We start from the raw sequence: 18,035 nt of genomic DNA on the forward strand, positions 1-18,035 counted from the left end.
TGGAGATTATAACAGAACATGGCCAAGATGTCCAAATGTTCATAAATGACCAGCATGGTCAAATAATAATAATCACAGTAGTTGTCGAGGGTACAACAAGTCAGCACCTCAGGAGTAAATGTCAGTTGGCTTTTCATAGCCGATCATTAAGAGTATCTCTACCGCTCCTGCTGTCTCTAGAGAGTTGAAAACAGCAGGTCTGGGACAGGTAGCACGTCCGGTGAACAGGTCAGGGTTCCATAGCCGCAGGCAGAACAGTTGAAACTGGAGCAGCAACACGGCCAGGTGGACTGGGGACAGCAAGGAGTCATCATGCCAGGTAGTCCTGAGGCATGATCCTAGGGCTCAGGTCCTCCGAGAGAGGGAAAGAAAGAGAATTAGAGAGAGCATACTTAAATTCACACAGGACACCGGATAAGACAGGAGAAGTACTCCAGATACGGTGGGGCAAAAAAGTATTTAGTCAGCCACCAATTGTGCAAATTCTCCCACTTAAAAAGATGAGGCCTGTAATTTTCATCATAGGTACACTTCAACTATGACAGACCAAAATGAGAAAAAAAAATCCATATTTGCAAATTATGGTGGAAAATAAGTATTAGGTCTATAACAAAAGTTTCTCAATATTTTGTTATATACCCTTTGTTGGCAATGACAGAGGTCAAACATTTTCTGTAAGTCTTCACAAGGTTTTCACACACTGTTGCTGGTATTTTGGCCCATTCCTCCATGCAGATCTCCTCTAGAGCAGTGATGTTTTGGGGCTGTTGCTGGGCAACACAGACTTTCAACGCCCTCCAAAGATTTTCTATGGTGGTGAGATCTGGAGACTGGCTAGGCCACTCCAGGACCTTGAAATGCTTCTTACAAAGCAGCTCCTTCGTTGCCCGGGCGGTGTGTTTGGGATCATTGTCAGGCCTCTCATCTTTTTAAGTGGGAGGACTTGCACAATTGGTGGCTGACTAAATACCTTTTTGCCCCACCGACTGACCCTAGCCCCCGACACATAAACTACTGCAGCATAAATACTGGAGGCTGAGACAGGAGGGGTCAGGAGACACTGTGGCCCCATCCGATGACACCCCCGACAGGGCCAAACAGGCAGGATATAACTAGAAGCTTTTCTCCAAATGCTTTTCGTAGCTCTGCATGGATAATTTCTCACAACATGGTTTGTATTGAAGCTGGCATGGCTGTAGTTCTTAGTTGAGGGAACTGATAAAGGCAAATGGACATGTATAAATCCTCATGCAGAATGATTATCTTCTTAATGGTCTTAACTCATTTTGCTGGGATAATAACCACCGTTTAACCTCTCTGGGATATGTGGGATGCTAGCGTCCCACCTGGCCAAAAGCCAGGGAAAATGCAGAGCGCCAAGTTCAAATAAATTACTATAAAAATCAAACATGACGATAGCAAATTAAAGCTACACTTGTGGTGAATCCAGCCAACATGTCAGATTTCAAAAAGGCTTTTCGGCGAAAGCAAAAGATTCTATTATCTGAGGACAACACCCCAGTACACAAAGAGAGAAGCATATTTCAACCCTGTAGGCGCGACACAAAACGCAGAAATAAAAATATAATTCATGCCTTACCTTTGACAAGCTTCTTTTGTTGGCACTCCAATATGTCCCATAAACATCACAAATGGTCATTTTGTTCGATAAATTAATTTCCAAAATGTCAATTTATTTGGTGTGTTTGATCCAGAAAAACACTGGTTCCAACTTGGAACTGAATAAATTGACATTTTGGAAATTAATTTATCGAACTTATCGAACAAAAGGACCATTTGTGATGTTTATGGGACATATTGGAGTGCCAACAAAAGAAGCTCGTGTGACTACAAAATATCTCAAAACTCATTGAAATGAGTGACCTCAAAAAAAGAAACATCTGAATGGTTTGTCCTCGGGGTTTCACCTGCTAAATAAGTTCTGTTATACTCACAGACATGATTCAAACAGTTTTAGAAACTTCAGAGTGTTTTCTACCCAAATCTACTAATACTATGCATATCTTATCTTCTGGGGATGAGTAGCAGGCAGTTGAATTTGGGCATGCATTTAATCTGGATGTGAAAATACTGCCCACTGTCACCAAGAATTTAAAATAATTCACTTTACTAGGACTGGATTTATTAGATTCTGGATGTCCCTGACTCTGTCTTACTCTGTACCTTCCCTTTCACAATGGTAATGGCATTTTACATCACTGGAAATGATTGTGGTGAAAGGGCTCAATGACTCTCCATGCTAACTCTGTCTCATCATTTAGTCTTATATTAGATCCACTCGTTTTTATGTAGTTGGAAAAACAAGCCTAATTTATTGTGCCACACAGCTGCCAATATGAATCTCGTGTTTGTTGCAGATAACTGGATTAGATTTCCAATAAAAATCATTAACCCCCTGCGTCAAATGAATGCTACATGCCATGGTGCTCATTGGTGATTAGTAGAAACGCAGACACGGATGAGAAATCAGTCACAGTCAGTGGTACTTGGTGTCCTGACCTTCATAGTTCTGAAAGTCGTACCACATTAGTTACATCACAATAGATTCAACATTCCTCTGCTGAATCTCTCACTGACTAGACCTATCTGAGATTAATCAGTCTAGACCTCAACTTAATGATCGACTCAATGTGGGCGGCAGGGTAGCCTAGTGGTTACAGCGTTGGACTAGTAACCGGAAGGTTGCAAGTTCAAATCTGTTGTTCTGCCCCTGAACAGCCACTGTTTCTAGGCCGTCATTGAAAATAAGAATTTGTTCTTGCCTAGTTAAATAAAGGTAAAATAAATAAAACATTTTTTTTAACTGTTTGTCTCTTTTGAATTAGCTAAGGAATACTAAGTTCTGCAATAAATGTGTTATAAAATCAATTGCATCGTATACTAGCAAACTTTCCCTTTCAAGAAGATCAACTATTTTAATAAAGGGCTAGCTGCTAGCAGTTTATTTCTTGTTCTTAAGCTTTTCCTTTTGGCACATGAACCATGGTTGTTTATCATTTACAATATTGACCATGGGGCAGTGTCAATAGCACCTGCTCTCAGGGCCTGGCCTGGCCTGCATACCTCTGGATCAGTTTCACTTCCTTCACCATCCCCATGAGGTCACAGCACACTATTGTCTTCAGCCAATCTGCTGGCCCACAGCTGGGGTTATAAAATAGGTACTATACCTTCCGAAAGTATGTGTGAGAAGCAGACAAACTTATTAAAGTGTCTTACCTCAGACAGTGGTTTCTGTTAGATTCCTCTGCCTCCTGTCACAATGTGTGATATGGAGTGTGGAGCAACTGATTGACTATTGCATGCCCAAATGTGGGAATTTCAACCACTGAGGAAGATGAGGTTTCAATGTTGGGAGAACTCCATGTCAATGTCCCCTCCCACCTTCCCCTACCCCTAGCTCCAAGGCTGCCACTCCGAGAAAATACAAGGTTCTCTCCTGACAAATATGTGGGTCAGGATGAAGTGATTTAATAGTAACAAAAGTGTGAATCTGACCTAACTGTGAGAAACTGAGGTTGTTTACATGTTAGAAGGTGTGAATACTGAGGACTTGCCAGGACAGAAAAGCAGGGCAGGTAAAAACCCAGTGTTTGTTGGTCCGTAGAGAGGTGGGACAGAGAGGTACAGTACTTCCTCTTCTGATCTCTGTGGCTGCTGGACATCCCCTCTCTCTCCAACACAGGGCTGGAGTTCATTAGAGCCCTCTGAGAGAGAGAGCGAAGGGAGAGTTTGAGGGAGGGGGAGTGAAAGAGAGAGAGAGTGGCGGGAGAGAGACAGAGAGCTGTTAGGAGAGAGGAAGAAGGAGGATGTGATAACCGTTCTGAGGTGTTCTTCCTGTGCAGAGAGAGAGAGTGAGTGACCTTTTCCCCCCTTGCCACCACCATGAGGTTCACCACCACCAGCCAGTCTAACTAGGAGATCATCCACTGGGACACGCCAGGTGAGACTGCTCTGCTCCTTCACTTTGTGCAGAGAGAACAAAAGAGAGAGAGAATAATAGGACAGATCCAGTAGAAGATAAAAGAACAGACATCTGATCGGATGTTACACAAGGAAATGTGTTTAACGTTTCACTTTTGGTTGAGGAGGAGAGAGAATGTGTGGCAAGCAAAGTAGTGGGAGGTGAGCAAGAGTGGACTGTGGAGTTGTAAGAGAATAGTGTGTTCCTGGTATTTTATGGAGGATCTGGTTTATATGCAGCATGGCAGCATTCTGTTAGCTGGTGTGCGAGTTGAAAAGCCCCCTGGGCCATGCCCCTCTGTGCCACGCTGCTGCCAGCCTGGGTTTAGCCCCTCTATTGGAGAAGGGATTAGCCTGAGCCTGTTGTTTTGCTGTGAAATTTGGTATGGCGTGCCATGCCGGGCTGAACCTTGGACTCCTAAGTTGTACATTTGTTCAGCGCAGAAGGAGTGGGGGGCAAGGGAGATTGGAGCTATGTCAACCCTGAGTGTAACTTTGTCTCAGTCTGTGCTTTGGGAGGAATGAATTCCTCAGCTGACAAAATACTCTAAAGTAAAATGTGTTGAGGAGAGAAAAAGCTCTGGACTGAAATTAAAGCCTGGGGTTGTACTATATTCAGCTCGCTCGCAAATCAAATTTTATTGTCACATCCTTCATAAACAACAGATTTAGACAGTGAAAAGCTTACTTACAGGCCCCTCCCAACAATGCAGAATACAATGCAACATCTAAAATAATAATAATAGAAATACAAATGTGTAACATGAGGAATAAAGACACAATGAGCAATGATAGCGTGGCTATATACATGGGGTGCCAGTACTGAGTCCACGTACAGGGGTACGTGGTAAGTGAGGTAGATAGGTACATATAGGTAGAGGTAAAGTGACTAGGCAACAGGATAGATAGACAGTAGCAGCAGCGTACTGTATGTGTGTGTGTGTGAGTTTGTGGGTAGAGTCCTGTGTGTGTGCATAGAGCCAGAGTTAGTGCAAAAAGGGTCAATGCACATAGTCTGGGTAGCTATTTGGTGAACTATTTAACAGTCTTGTGGCTTGGGGTAGAAGCTGTTCAGGTCCCAGACTTAGCGCTCTGGTACCGTTTGCCGTGCGGTAGCAGAGAGCACAGTGTGTGGCTGGAGTCTTTGACATTTTACTTTAGAGTATTTTGTCAGCTGAGGAATTCATTGACTGTAGCTGCGCTTGAAATGTTTTACATGGAAGCTAGACCTTCGTGCAATCATAGCTCTGGTAGACCTGCTATTAGACCTGCTATTAGACCTGTCAGCCACACTAGCTGCTCCCTATCAGGACCACATGGAAACTTAAACTACACTTAAGTGTTTTGTTTCCAACTGACATGCGACTGACATGCTGTTGAAAATAAATATTTCCCGTGAGCTGAATGTTTAGCATTTCCTATAATATTGCAACATCAGTCTTGTAAAGCCAGCTGAGACACCTTGACATTTTCAATGTTTTTGTATAGTTCCACCTTGTCAACATGACCTTTAGCCTATTTCTTAAAATATCCCTGGTTTATACCTCTGGACATATCAACAGTGTGATATTATTGTACTATGATATTAAAACTTCTTGATTCTACTTGAGACGCATATGTCTCAAGTAGGCACCTGGAAATGCAAATGCGCTACGCTAAATGCTAAATGTACTCGTTAAAACTCAAACCTTGATCAAAATTCACAAGCAGGGTATTGAATTAAAGCTACACTCGTTGTGAACCTAGCCAACAAGTCAGATTTTTAAAATGCTTTTCGGCGAAAGCATGAGAAGGTATTATCTGATAGCATGCACCACCTCAAAATGCCTGAATGCGACGTAAACAAAGACTCTGCTTATCCGACGCAGCACAAAACGCAGAAATAAAATATAAAACATTCATTACCTTTGACGAGCTTCTTTCTTGGCACTCCTATATGCCCCATAAACATCACTATTGGGTCTTTTTCTCGTTTAAATCGGTCCATATATACCCAAAATAGCTTTCTATGGAAGCTGTGTCATTCAGAAAAAAACATTGTTTTTAAACGCTGCGTCATTTTTTAAAATTAAAAAAGTTGACGATAAACTTTCACAAAACACTTCGAAATCCTTTTGTAATCCAACTTTAGGTATTAGTAAACGTTTATAATCTATCAAAATGATTACAGGGCGATGTATGTTCAATAGCTCCTCGTCTGCAAATCAATGGCTGCCATTGTCCACATTTACAGCGTCCTGGTGGAGACTGGAAGAAACGGAAGCCAGATACTTGGATTTTCCAACAAAAAATTCAATTGAAAATGACGACAATGGCGACATCGTGTGGAATTTGTATGAATTGCATGCAGGTCGATATTAAATTTTGTCCTCTTTTAACAACCCATGAAAGTGACTTATGGAAATTATTTTTAGCTTTCAGAGAGCAGTTTTTCTTGCGTTTTTCAATGAAACACACGATCTGTTATAGTCACAGCCGTGATTTAACCAGTTTTAGAAACTTCAGAGTGTTTTCTATCCACACATACTAATCATATGCATATACTATATTCCTGGCATGAGTAGCAGGACGCTGAAAAGTTGCGCGATTTTTAACAGAATGTTCGAAAAAGGAGGGGGTAGAAGTAAGAGGATTTAACAGTATAATCATCTTCATAAAGACATGGTGTAATTATAAATCCGGTGCAAAAATGCACAATAATGTTGATGTTAACATGTAACCTGTGATTTAACCACAGGTTACAGTGAGGATGTTAGGAAAGGTCTTAACTCTGAGTGGTACCCAGGCTGATAAGGCCTGAGCCATGAGTCTGCTGCATGGGGAGAAAGAGTTATGGAGGAGGAAGCACACGGAGACATGTAATCACATCACAGCCATGATTACTACTGGCTAATGAGCATGTGACCTAGCCTGCTCCTCACAGCAGGTGGGGTCTGTCAGTGTGTAGAAGGTCATTGTGTGGTGTGTGTGTGTTGGGGGGAGGGGGGGGGGGTGATTATCAGTGTGTGGAGGGTGTGTCTGTGTGTGTGTGTGTGGGGGGGGGGGGCTCGGTTTGTCTCTGTGCGACCCTTATAATGGAAGACATCGTGTTTTTATAATGTCTGACCTTTTCCTGTCAATCCTAGAGGTCAACGGAATTCTGTGCAAGGGTTTAGTTTTGATCTCAATGGAGTTTAGCTGTTCTGTCTTTGAAAATGATGCATGATTTGGAAGGGCATTGAGATGACCATTTCAGCTCCATTTCTTCCCTTTGTGATAAACCTTGCTATAAAAGGTTTGTGTATGAAGTGATTAGCCTATTTGCAGAGTAGCCCTGGCAGTACGATGGAAATGTTTCATGCAGCTCTATTCATCCCGGGTGCTGCACCAAAACGCCGACATCAGTTAAGAGGTAGATGGAGTGGGGCCCTAGTCAGACTCAGGTGGCATGCATACCATCCACCGCTTCCTAGTATATTACTCGCTAACATTCAGGCCCTGTTCAATGTTGTTCTGACCAATTGGAATCTATGCTTCAAGAATGTTTTGATCACGTGGACTGGGAAATGTTCTGGGTCTCCTCTGAAAGTAGTATTGACGTATACACTGACTCAGTGACTGGGCTCATCAGGAAGTGCATAGAGGATGTTGTTCCCAATGTGACGATTACAACTTATCCATACCAGAAACTGTGGATAGATGGAAGCATTCACGCAAAACTGAAAGTGCAAACCACTGCATTTAACCATTGCAAGGTGACTGGCAGTGGTGTAAAAACTACCCAATTGTCATACTTGAGTAAAAGTTTAGATACCTTAATAGAAAATGACTCAAGTAAAAGTGAAAGTCACCCAGTAAAATACTACTTGAGTAAAAGTCTAAAAGTATTTGGGTTTTAAATATATCAAAAGTAAATGTAATTGCAATAATATAGTAAAAGTATAAATTATTTCAAATGACTTCTTTTAGGCCTCCAAACGGCACAATTGTCTTGTTTTTTAAATTTACGGATAGTCAAGAGCACACTCCAACAATCAGACATAATTTACAAATTAAGCATTTGTGTTTAGTGAGTCTGCCAGATCAGAGGCAGTAGAGATGACCAGGGATGTTCTCTTGATAAAAGTGTGTGAATTGGACAATTTTCCTGTCCTGTTATGCATGACCTCCGTAAAGGCAATCAAAGAGGCAAAATGACAGTACAGGGACAAATTGGAGTCGCAATTGAACAACTCAGACACAAGATGCATGTGGCAGGGACTCGAGACAGGCACGGATTATAAAGGGAAAGCCAGCCACAACATGGACACGGTGCCCCGCAACCGGACGAGCTAAACACTTTCTTCGCTCACTTTGAGGAGCCAAATTCAGAGCCGCCAAAGCGGGCCCCCGACACTCATAAGGACTGTGTGCTCTTGTTCTTTGTGGCCGACGTGAGCAAGTAATTTAAGCGGGTTGTCCCCACTTGCTTCAAAATGTCCCCCATTGTTCCTGTACCCAAGAAAATGAAGGTAACTAAATTCAATTACTATCGCCCCGTAGCATTCACTCATCATGAAGAACTTTGAGAGGCTAGTTAAGGAACATATCACCTCCACCTCCACCTTACCCGACACCCTAGACCACTACAATTCGCAAATCGTCCCAACAGATAAACGGACGACACAATCGCAATTGCACTACACGCTGCCCTATCCCATCTGGACAAGATAAATATCTATGTAAGAATACTGTTCATTGACTACAGCTCAGCTTTCAACACCATAGTGCCCTCTAAGCTCTGGGCCCTGGGTCTGAACCCCTCCCTGTGCAACTGGGTCCTGGACTTCCTGACGGGCCGACCACAAATTGTGAAGGTAGGCAACAATAACTCTGCCACGCTGATCCTCAACACGTGGGCCCCACTGGGGTGCCTGCTCAGTGCATGGTAATACCCCCTCCAGTACTCAATCATCAAGTTTGCTGACAACGCAACAGTGGTAGGCCTGATTACCAACGATGATGAGACAGCCAACAGGAAGGAGTTTAGAGCCCTAGCAGACTGGTGCCAGGAAAATAATCTTTCCCTCAATGTCAACAAAACGAAGGAGCTTATTGTGGACTACAGGAGAGAGCAGCGAGAGCACACCCCCATCTACATCGACAGGGCCGCAGTGGAGAGGGTCAAAAGCTTCAAGTTCCTAGGCGTGCACATCACTGACAACCTGAAATGGTCTCTTCACACAGACCGTGTGGTGAAGACGGCGCTGTAGCACCTCTGGAGGCTGAAGAAATTCAACTTGGCTCCTAAGACCCTCACAAACTTCTACAGACGCACCATTGCAAGCATCCTGTTGCATCGGATTCACCACCTGGTATGGTAATTGCACCGTCCGCAACCCCAGGGCTCTCCAGAGGGTGGTGCGCTCAGCCCAACGCATCACTGGTGGCACACTGCCTGCCCTCCAGGACATCTACAGGACCCGGTGTCACAGGAATGCCAAGAAGATCATCAAGGACCTCAGCCACCTGAGCCACGGCCTGTTCACCCCACTACCATCTAGAAGGCGGAGATAGTACAGGTGCATCAAAGCTGGGACCGAGAGACAGAACAGAGAAGGAGTATTTCTGTCTGTAATAAAGCCCTTTTGTGGGGAAGAAATTATTCTGATTGGCTGGGCCTGACTCCCCAGTGGGTCGGCCTGGCTCCCACGTGGGTGGGCCTATGCCCTCCCAGGCCCACCCATGGCTGTGTCCCTGCCCAGTCATTTGAAATCCATAGATTATGGCTTAATGAATTTATTTCAATTTATTTAATTTCCTTATATGAACTGTAGCTCAGCAAAATGTTTAAAATGGTTGCGTTTATATTTTTGTTCAGTATACATAGAGACATAACACTGGTCACTTTAATAATGTTTACATACTGTTTCACCCACTTTATATGTATATAATGTAATAAAACAGTTTACTCTTCATTAGTAAGCACGTCTACAAACATTTTCAGCTCATGCGTTTTACTGAAGTGTGTCTGCAACCAGTTCCCTGAGTACTACACTATGTGGCAAAACAAACAGGGCCACTGTGCTGCCTGAACTGTTTGTTCACTAAGTAGGAATGCAGTGAATTCCATGACAAGTAGTACAGAAGTAATGTGGCTGAAACAAACGGTCCAAAGAATGCAGGTTCCTAATTAACAGTGGAGGGTAGGGTACTACTACATGGGCCTGGTGTAGTTCAACACACTACATGCTGTTACTGGAACACAGGCCAGGACCAAACAGAGTAGAGAGCGGTGTTGTGTTTTTGTGCGTGTCGCTTTGAGTGCGTTTGTGTGCGTGCAGAAATGTCTCTGCTCAACCACAGCTTCCTGCGAACCTTTGAAAAATGTCAACCCATAAATCTCTCTAAACAACCAGATTTATTTCCTTTACTTTGCTGCATGACACCGCAGTAATACTAACAGGGTTGGTATAACACTATGCGTCAGCTGGTAAAGGCTGTAGTTGTCCTTCAGGAGGCGTTTGCTAAATGCTGCTGACACCAGTCTGTTTACTCACGGTATTACCATGCACACTGTAAACATTAGGATGCCTATTGATCAAGTGTGATGCTGCTGCTGCTGCTGCTGCTGCTGCTGCTGACTGCCTCTCAGGCTGGTACAGTCCAGAGCATGCTGCCTCTCAGGCTGGTACAGTCCAGAGCAGGCTGCCTCTCAGGCTGGTACAGTCCAGTCCAGAGCAGGCTGCCTCTCAGGCTGGTACAGTCCAGAGCAGGCTGCCTCTCAGGCTGGTACAGTCCAGAGCAGGCTGCCTCTCAGGCTGGTCCATTCCAGAGCAGGCTGCCTCTCAGGCCGGTACAGTCCAGAGCAGGCTGCCTCTCAGGCTGGTACAGTCCAGTCCAGAGCAGGCTGCCTCTCAGGCTGGTACAGTCCAGTCCAGAGCATGCTGCCTCTCAGGCTGGTACAGTCCAGTCCAGAGCATGCTGCCTCTCAGGCTGGTGCAGTCCAGTCCAGAGCATGCTGCCTCTCAGGCTGGTACAGTCCAGTCCAGAGCATGCTGCCTCTCAGGCTGGTACAGTCCAGTCCAGAGCATGCTGCCTCTCAGGCTGGTACAGTCCAGTCCAGAGCATGCTGCTTCTCAGGCTGGTACAGTCCAGTCCAGAGCATGCTGCCTCTCAGGCTGGTACAGTCCAGAGCATGCTGCCTCTCAGGCTGGTACAGTCCAGTCTACACTAGCCGAAGAGGGATGGCTCAGCTCTGTTCTGGGAGGACCTTAGCACTTCATATCTGTCCAGTGGCCCCTCAGACAAATGGGCCTGTCTTCTCAGTGGCCACGCTTGAGTAAAGAGCACAGAGAGGGCTGTGGTGCTGGACACCATGATGAGATAGAGGAACACGCAACACAGGACATTCATCTCTGACAGACCGCTCGTTGATATTTCTGCTCTATTGAGTCGAGGTTAATTAACAGATGTTTTTCCATAGATACACAATTAATCACTACAGTTGTGTGTATATATATAACTACATTTATGGAATGCATATTCTAATGTGATTCTAGATTGTATGGGGATGTTGTGTTCACAATGTTGTTATTGAGAATGGGTTGGAAGAGAGCAGAGAGTACAGTCAGCTGTTGTCTATTACCCCAAATCTTGGCAATTTGCATCATTGCCAGTGTTTACATAAATAATTACAGTAGGGTGAACAATTCTTCACAGTACTTTGATATTTCCCCTCCCCCAAAAGCATCACAATAATGTAACTTTGCGAGAGAGATTGAAACCGTCTCAAAGCAAACATGTCCTCATGTAACAGCCTATTCAACTCCAACATGCTCTGATTTTACACAGAATTCAAGTGTAGGGAAGCATTAAATATTTCATTAGAGGTAAAGGCTGATTTCATCTCATAATTCAGTTAAGACATCAGCAGTCATCTGAATTGAATGACATGCGACTTTTACTTATTTCTGCTAGACTGATTGGACAGTCAGTGCACCAATAAATTGGCCCACATCATTGCCCTGGTTGTGTTGTCATTCTTATTGTGATGACTGTTTCCAAAGTGACTGGATTGGCGTAGTATTTATTTTGGGCTGTTGAATGTGACAGTGAAGTGTGAGAACTAGAAGCCTAGGGTGTGTTATGATGGTCTATCTGGAGGACACACCGATAGGCTAGCTAGCACAGCTCACCTGACCGCCTCTGGGAGGCTCTGACTCGCACTTGGAGATCTGCACTATACAGTAGCACAGTGAGAAACACTACACTCACATACAGCATTCACACTCACACAGTCTGACCCAGAAGTCCTCAGAGTGATTAACGATCAGGTCAGTCTGGGTCAGAAGTCCTTGGCGTGATTAACAACCAGGTCAGTCTGGATCAGATGTCCTCAGTGATTAACAACCAGGTCAGTCTGGATCAGATGTCCTCAGTGATTAACGACCAGATCAGTCTGGGTCAGAAGTCCTCATAGGGATTAACGACCAGGTCAGTCTGGGTCAGAAGTCCTCGTAGGGATTAACGACCAGGTCAGTCTGGGTCAGAAGTCCTCGTAGGGATTAATGACCAGGTCAGTCTGGGTCAGAAGTCCTCGTAGGGATTAACGACCAGGTCAGTCTTGGTCAGAAGTCCTCGTAGGGATTAACGACCAGGTCAGTCTGGGTCAGAAGTCCTCGTAGGGATTAACGACCAGGTCAGTCTGGGTCAGAAGTCCTCGTAGGGATTAACGACCAGGTCAGTCTGGATCAGAAGTCCTCGTAGGGATTAACGACCAGGTCAGTCTGGGTCAGAAGTCCTCGTAGGGATTAATGACCAGGTCAGTCTGGGTCAGAAGTCCTCGTAGGGATTAACGACCAGGTCAGTCTGGATCAGAAGTTTCTACCTGTGTATGTTCTGTACCTGGATAACCCTAAGTGGAAACGTATGGAATCCTGTCTGCTTCACTGCTCCTAAAGCTAATGTTGAATGAAGCAGAGACCTGTGCAGAGACCTGTTCTCTTACTGTCCGATGGGCACAGCTGCTACGCAACTGCCATCCAAAGTGTGTATAAAGTCAACATTTGATGCAGAAGGTTTAGAGCAAATCACATCATTGTGTTATTTTTCATTCTTTTCACCACCAGCGCTGCCCCCTGTCCATCTCTTCTTTTATCCAACGATACAGGGAAGCTTTAATGCCCTAGTTAAAGCAATGAATGACCCCATGTAATTGAAATCAATAAAGCCTGGCGAGCTGGTAGGGGAGAGTGCTGAGACTTACACATTGTGTGAAATAATATGATCCCCTGCCTTGGCCACGCTTCAGCACTACCGCGCATTCTACACTTTGCTGTGAAAGTCATTGGAAGTTTAGAAACTTGGTGTATTCCTGTAGAATGCCCAACAAGCAGCCAGTGACCAATGCATCAGTGCACAAAATAGTGGAGTGATCAAGCAGAAATATGATTCATGACGGAATACTAATTGTATTTTCTCCTTCGCTGTTGTTTTCACTCCTTCCCTCTTTTCCCTCCCTGTTCTCTCTCTCTGACTCTCTCAGCCATAACCAGAAGAGAACGTCGTTCCGACACCCTGTGACTGGACAGATATCTCCAGAAAACACTGAATATATGCTCCACGACAAGTGAGTGCACCTCTACTATTTTTTTTACTCGAGGAAGGTTATAATGTGGGCTTCAGTGTAACGTCTGGTTGGTCCAAGGTCATGCTGGGAGGAGATGAGAATAGAGTGTAATTTAGCTCAGATTAGAGTGTGAGATTGTCTGCTGGGATGAGATGAGGAGGAACAGAAACTGACTGCCTGAGGAATGCTGGAAATGGAATTCATAACTGCTTGCACTCCCAGTCCAATTGTTTGTGTGTATTTTTAAGGTATCATCTTAATTGAATTGATGGTAATGAGTCAACTATGGTTCACATTATGTCTGACTGTGGCCATGGCAAGCCTGAAGCCATTCATCTGTCTGAAACGTCACAGTTGTTATTACCACAGAGTTTTTTTCATCAGAGAGCAATATATAGAGTATTTTCTGCAGGTTATAGCTGCAGTCCTGAAGTTGATTGTGTGAGTGGTACGGCCATGGTGGAGCCCTAGGTGGTGTGATGAGGTTGAATAGTATGGGACCTAGTGTTAGCGACACATGCACAGAGTTGGTCTGACCTAGACGTACTGGGACTTATCTTTAAGTTGTAGTGTTGTAGAGCTTGCTTGTAAGTGCCTCTAAAACATGGGAGATGACATGGCATGACTGATAGAAGAATTTGTATGTTTAAGATAATGACTAAAGTATTCCACCCTGAAACTGTATAACTGTGTGAAATGTGTTAGAATCATAAGAATATAATCTGATGTGTGTCGCTTGGTTAGAATTATAACTAGGGCATTGTATTATTTTGTAGCTATGCAAGCAGGGAGCAACTGTGAAACGAGAACTATGTATGGGGGTAGTGGGAAAAAATACTGCCTGCCTAAGCAGGGAGTAGCCTATGATAAGAAACTTGTGTGTGTATAAAAAGACTTGCTCTGCACTAGGGGGGCAGAGCGTTCTCTGAATAAAGAAACGATCTATTGCAGGCTGAGACTGTCTTTCTTTGAACTGGAGACTTACAACCTTCAGGAATTAGACAGAGATATAAAATAGTTAGAACATTGGGATAGAAATTCTCGTGGCAATGACATTCCTGACATACAGGGGAAGGATCTTAATATGATCACTCTTTTGTTGCTGAGAATTGTCCTGTTTGATTGCTGTGAAATGCAGATGAGCTTCGCGATATACAGTGGGGCAAAAAAGTATTTAGTCAGCCACCAATTGTGCAAGTTCTTCCACTTAAAAAGATGAGAGAGGCCTGTAATTTTCATCATAGGTACACTTCAACTATGACAGACAAAATGAGAAAAAAATCCAGAAAATCACATTGTAGGATTTTTTATGAATTTATTTGCAAATTATGGTGGAAAATAAGTATTTGGTCATATAACACAAGGTTATATTAACAGTATTGCAGTTTTCATGTAACTTTTGGCCAGCTAATAGCTGATAAAGAAATATTATGGACTAAACATTAAAATCCTGTTGCTGCTGGATGATTTTGTTGTGACAGTATTGGCCAAATTAATATCCTACATCTGTACCATGACTTTCATGTTAACTATTCATGATAAATGGCCCTGATGTTACTAAACTTTCATTATGACGTATTAGAACAATAGCAGGACCACAGTTGAGTCCTTTATCTTTCTGTCATAAATGTGTATGACAGGTGTCAACAACATAATTACGGTGGTGTTATGTAGGCTTTAGGATTCATGGCTCGATGTGTTAGTGTAGCAGAGAGGGTTGAGAGTGGAATCTGATCTCCACTGTCACAGTGTTGAAAGGTAATTTGTAGGAGTGACATGAAGCTCATTGGGATTCCTCTCTTCTCCACCCCAACCCTCCTGCATCCCTCACATGGTACTGTTGAGCCAGGGATTTGTACACCATCAGGGGGTTTAAAAGTTAAAGTACATATTCCCTGCACTGTAGGGGCCACAGTAACTGAATTATTCTATTACTATCTAATACCAGATCAAAGCTCAGTAGACCAGCCATGCTTAGAATAGCATTATACTCATGCTCTTCCCACAAGAATATGTGACGAATCAAATAGTTTACTGTTGATACATTTCACATTATCACCAGTCCTTAAAATGCTGTCATCATCATAACCCTCCACTCCTAGTCAACCATACTGTAGACTTCTTCCCAGTACAGTGAAATCATGTAGCTATGACAGAGATCATAGATTTGAAAATGCTTGGAGAATTATGGAAATATCATAGAGGCCCATCAAGTAGGAGACAGGCAGCCCAATGCTCTTGGCATGGCCTGATTGATACCCCTCTTTAGAGACTGTGTGTGAGGCCTGAGTTACAGCTGGGGTTACTTTCACTGTACACACACACACACACACACACACACACACACACACACACACACACACACACACACACATCGTCACAGAAAAACACTGGAAGAGGTTATTATCCCACAGAGTTCACTGCCACCCAAGTGGCACACCCTTGACCTCTCACCCCATGCCATCTGTTCAGTGGTATATCCCTGCCCCCACTGTATGCTGATGGACTCTACCACTCTACCAAAGCCAGTGAGTAGGGGGTGTATGGTAGGCTATAGCGTTTCTATCTTACAGCCAGTCTGTTAGGAGAAATATCACCCTCTTGGAATTCCTCTTGTTCCTCTTTTAAAGTGTATTGAATGCCTGTGGTGTGCAGAGGTAGAATAAGCTAAAGTAGCAGGACTTATGAAGCCCCTTGACACCCTGCTGGCTGCTATTTATACTACGGCCAACATGTTTTACATCTCTATATCCCTTCCTCCCAGTCATACTTTAGTTGTGGAAATAGAGCATCGTAACAGCTGGGGTATTGATGCACCCAGGGAGAAGCGTGTGTGTTATGCAGTGATGATGCCTTCGCTCTTGCCTGCATAGCCAAAACAGACAGCCAGGGCAGATTGTTGCGGTTGGTTGCTGTAGCAGCCAGGGTGTGGATGTCACCCATGCTGAGACCCAGATATGGATGGCGAAGTAGGTTCCCTCTCCTGTATTCCCTCTGGGGTGTAGGATGGGTACAGGATGGACTTGCAGGCCCACTCAGTGCTGACAGACTCAGTGACAGGGTCATTATATATATATTTATATATATATATATATATATATATATATATATATACACACTGCTCAAAAAAATAAAGGGAACACTAAAATAACACATCCTAGATCTGAATGAATGAAATATTCTTATTAAATACTTTTTTCTTTACATAGTTGAATGTGCTGACAACAAAATCACACAAAAATTATCAATGGAAATCAAATTGATCAACCCATGGAGGTCTGGATTTGGAGTCACACTCTAAATTAAAGTGGAAAACCACACTACAGGCTGATCCAACTTTGATGTAATGTCCTTAAAACAAGTCAAAATGAGGCTCAGTAGTGTGTGTGGCCTCCACGTGCCTGTATGACCTCCCTACAACGCCTGGGCATGCTCCTGATGAGGTGGCGGATGGTCTCCTGAGGGATCTCCTCCCAGACCTGGACTAAAGCATCCGCCAACTCCTGGACAGTCTGTGGTGCAACGTGGCGTTGGTGGATGGAGCGAGACATGATGTCCCAGATGTGCTCAATTGGATTCAGGTCTGGGGAACGGGCGGGCCAGTCCATAGCATCAATGCCTTCCTCTTGCAGGAACTGCTGACACACTCCAGCCACATGAGGTCTAGCATTGTCTCGCATTAGGAGGAACCCAGGGCCAACCGCACCAGCATATGGTCTCACAAGGGGTCTGAGGATCTCATCTCGGTACCTAATGGAAGTCAGGCTACCTCTGGCGAGCACATGGAGGGCTGTGCGGCCCCCCAAAGAAATGCCACCCCACACCATGACTGACCCACCGCCAAACCGGTCATGCTGGAGGATGTTGCAGGCAGCAGAACGTTCTCCGCGGCGTCTCCAGACTGTCACGTCTGTCACGTGCTCAGTGTGAACCTGCTTTCATCTGTGAAGAGCACAGGGCGCCAGTTGTGAATTTGCCAATCTTGGTGTTCTCTGGCAAATGAAAAACTTCCTGCACGGTGTTGGGCTGTAAGCACAACCCCCACCTGTGGACGTCGGGCCCTCATACCACCCTCATGGAGTCTGTTTCTGACCGTTTGAGCAGACACATGCACATTTGTGGCCTGCTGGAGGAAATTTTGCAGGGCTCTGGCAGTGCTCCTCCTACTCCTCCTTGCACAAAGGCAGAGGTAGCGGTCCTGCTGCTGGGTTGTTGCCCTCCTACGGCCTCCTCCACGTCTCCTGATGTACTGGCCTGTCTCCTGGTAGCGCCTCCATGCTCTGGACACTACGCTGACAGACACAGCAAACTTTCTTGCCACAGCTCGCATTGATGTGCCATCCTGGATGAGCTGCACTACCTGAGCCACTTGTGTCAGTTGTAGACTCCGTCTCATACTACCACTAGAGTGAAAGCACCGCCAGCATTCAAAAGTGACCAAAACATCAGCCAGGAAGCATAG

The 18,035-nt window shown here is 44.5% G+C and overlaps 1 protein-coding gene across 4 annotated transcripts in view; it reads left to right on the plus strand.

Moving 5' to 3' along the window:
• LOC139384915 (pleckstrin homology domain-containing family A member 7-like) overlaps positions 1 to 18,035 on the plus strand; it is a 147,613-nt gene that overhangs the window by 61,813 nt on the left and 67,765 nt on the right. For 2 of the 4 annotated variants that reach the window (XM_071129818.1, XM_071129819.1), the window contains exons 1-2: positions 3,723 to 3,964; positions 13,490 to 13,573. In XM_071129818.1, the coding sequence (XP_070985919.1) occupies positions 13,560 to 13,573 (14 nt within the window). In that variant the 5' untranslated portion in view covers positions 3,723 to 3,964; positions 13,490 to 13,559. Of the gene's footprint in view, positions 1 to 3,722; positions 3,965 to 13,489; positions 13,574 to 18,035 lie in introns of those variants that run through there. The other 2 variants (XM_071129817.1, XM_071129816.1) reach the window with 1 other exon arrangement.

Source organism: Oncorhynchus clarkii, chromosome 26 (genome assembly GCF_045791955.1).
Source record: "Oncorhynchus clarkii lewisi isolate Uvic-CL-2024 chromosome 26, UVic_Ocla_1.0, whole genome shotgun sequence".
Lineage (NCBI taxonomy): Eukaryota > Metazoa > Chordata > Actinopteri > Salmoniformes > Salmonidae > Oncorhynchus > Oncorhynchus clarkii.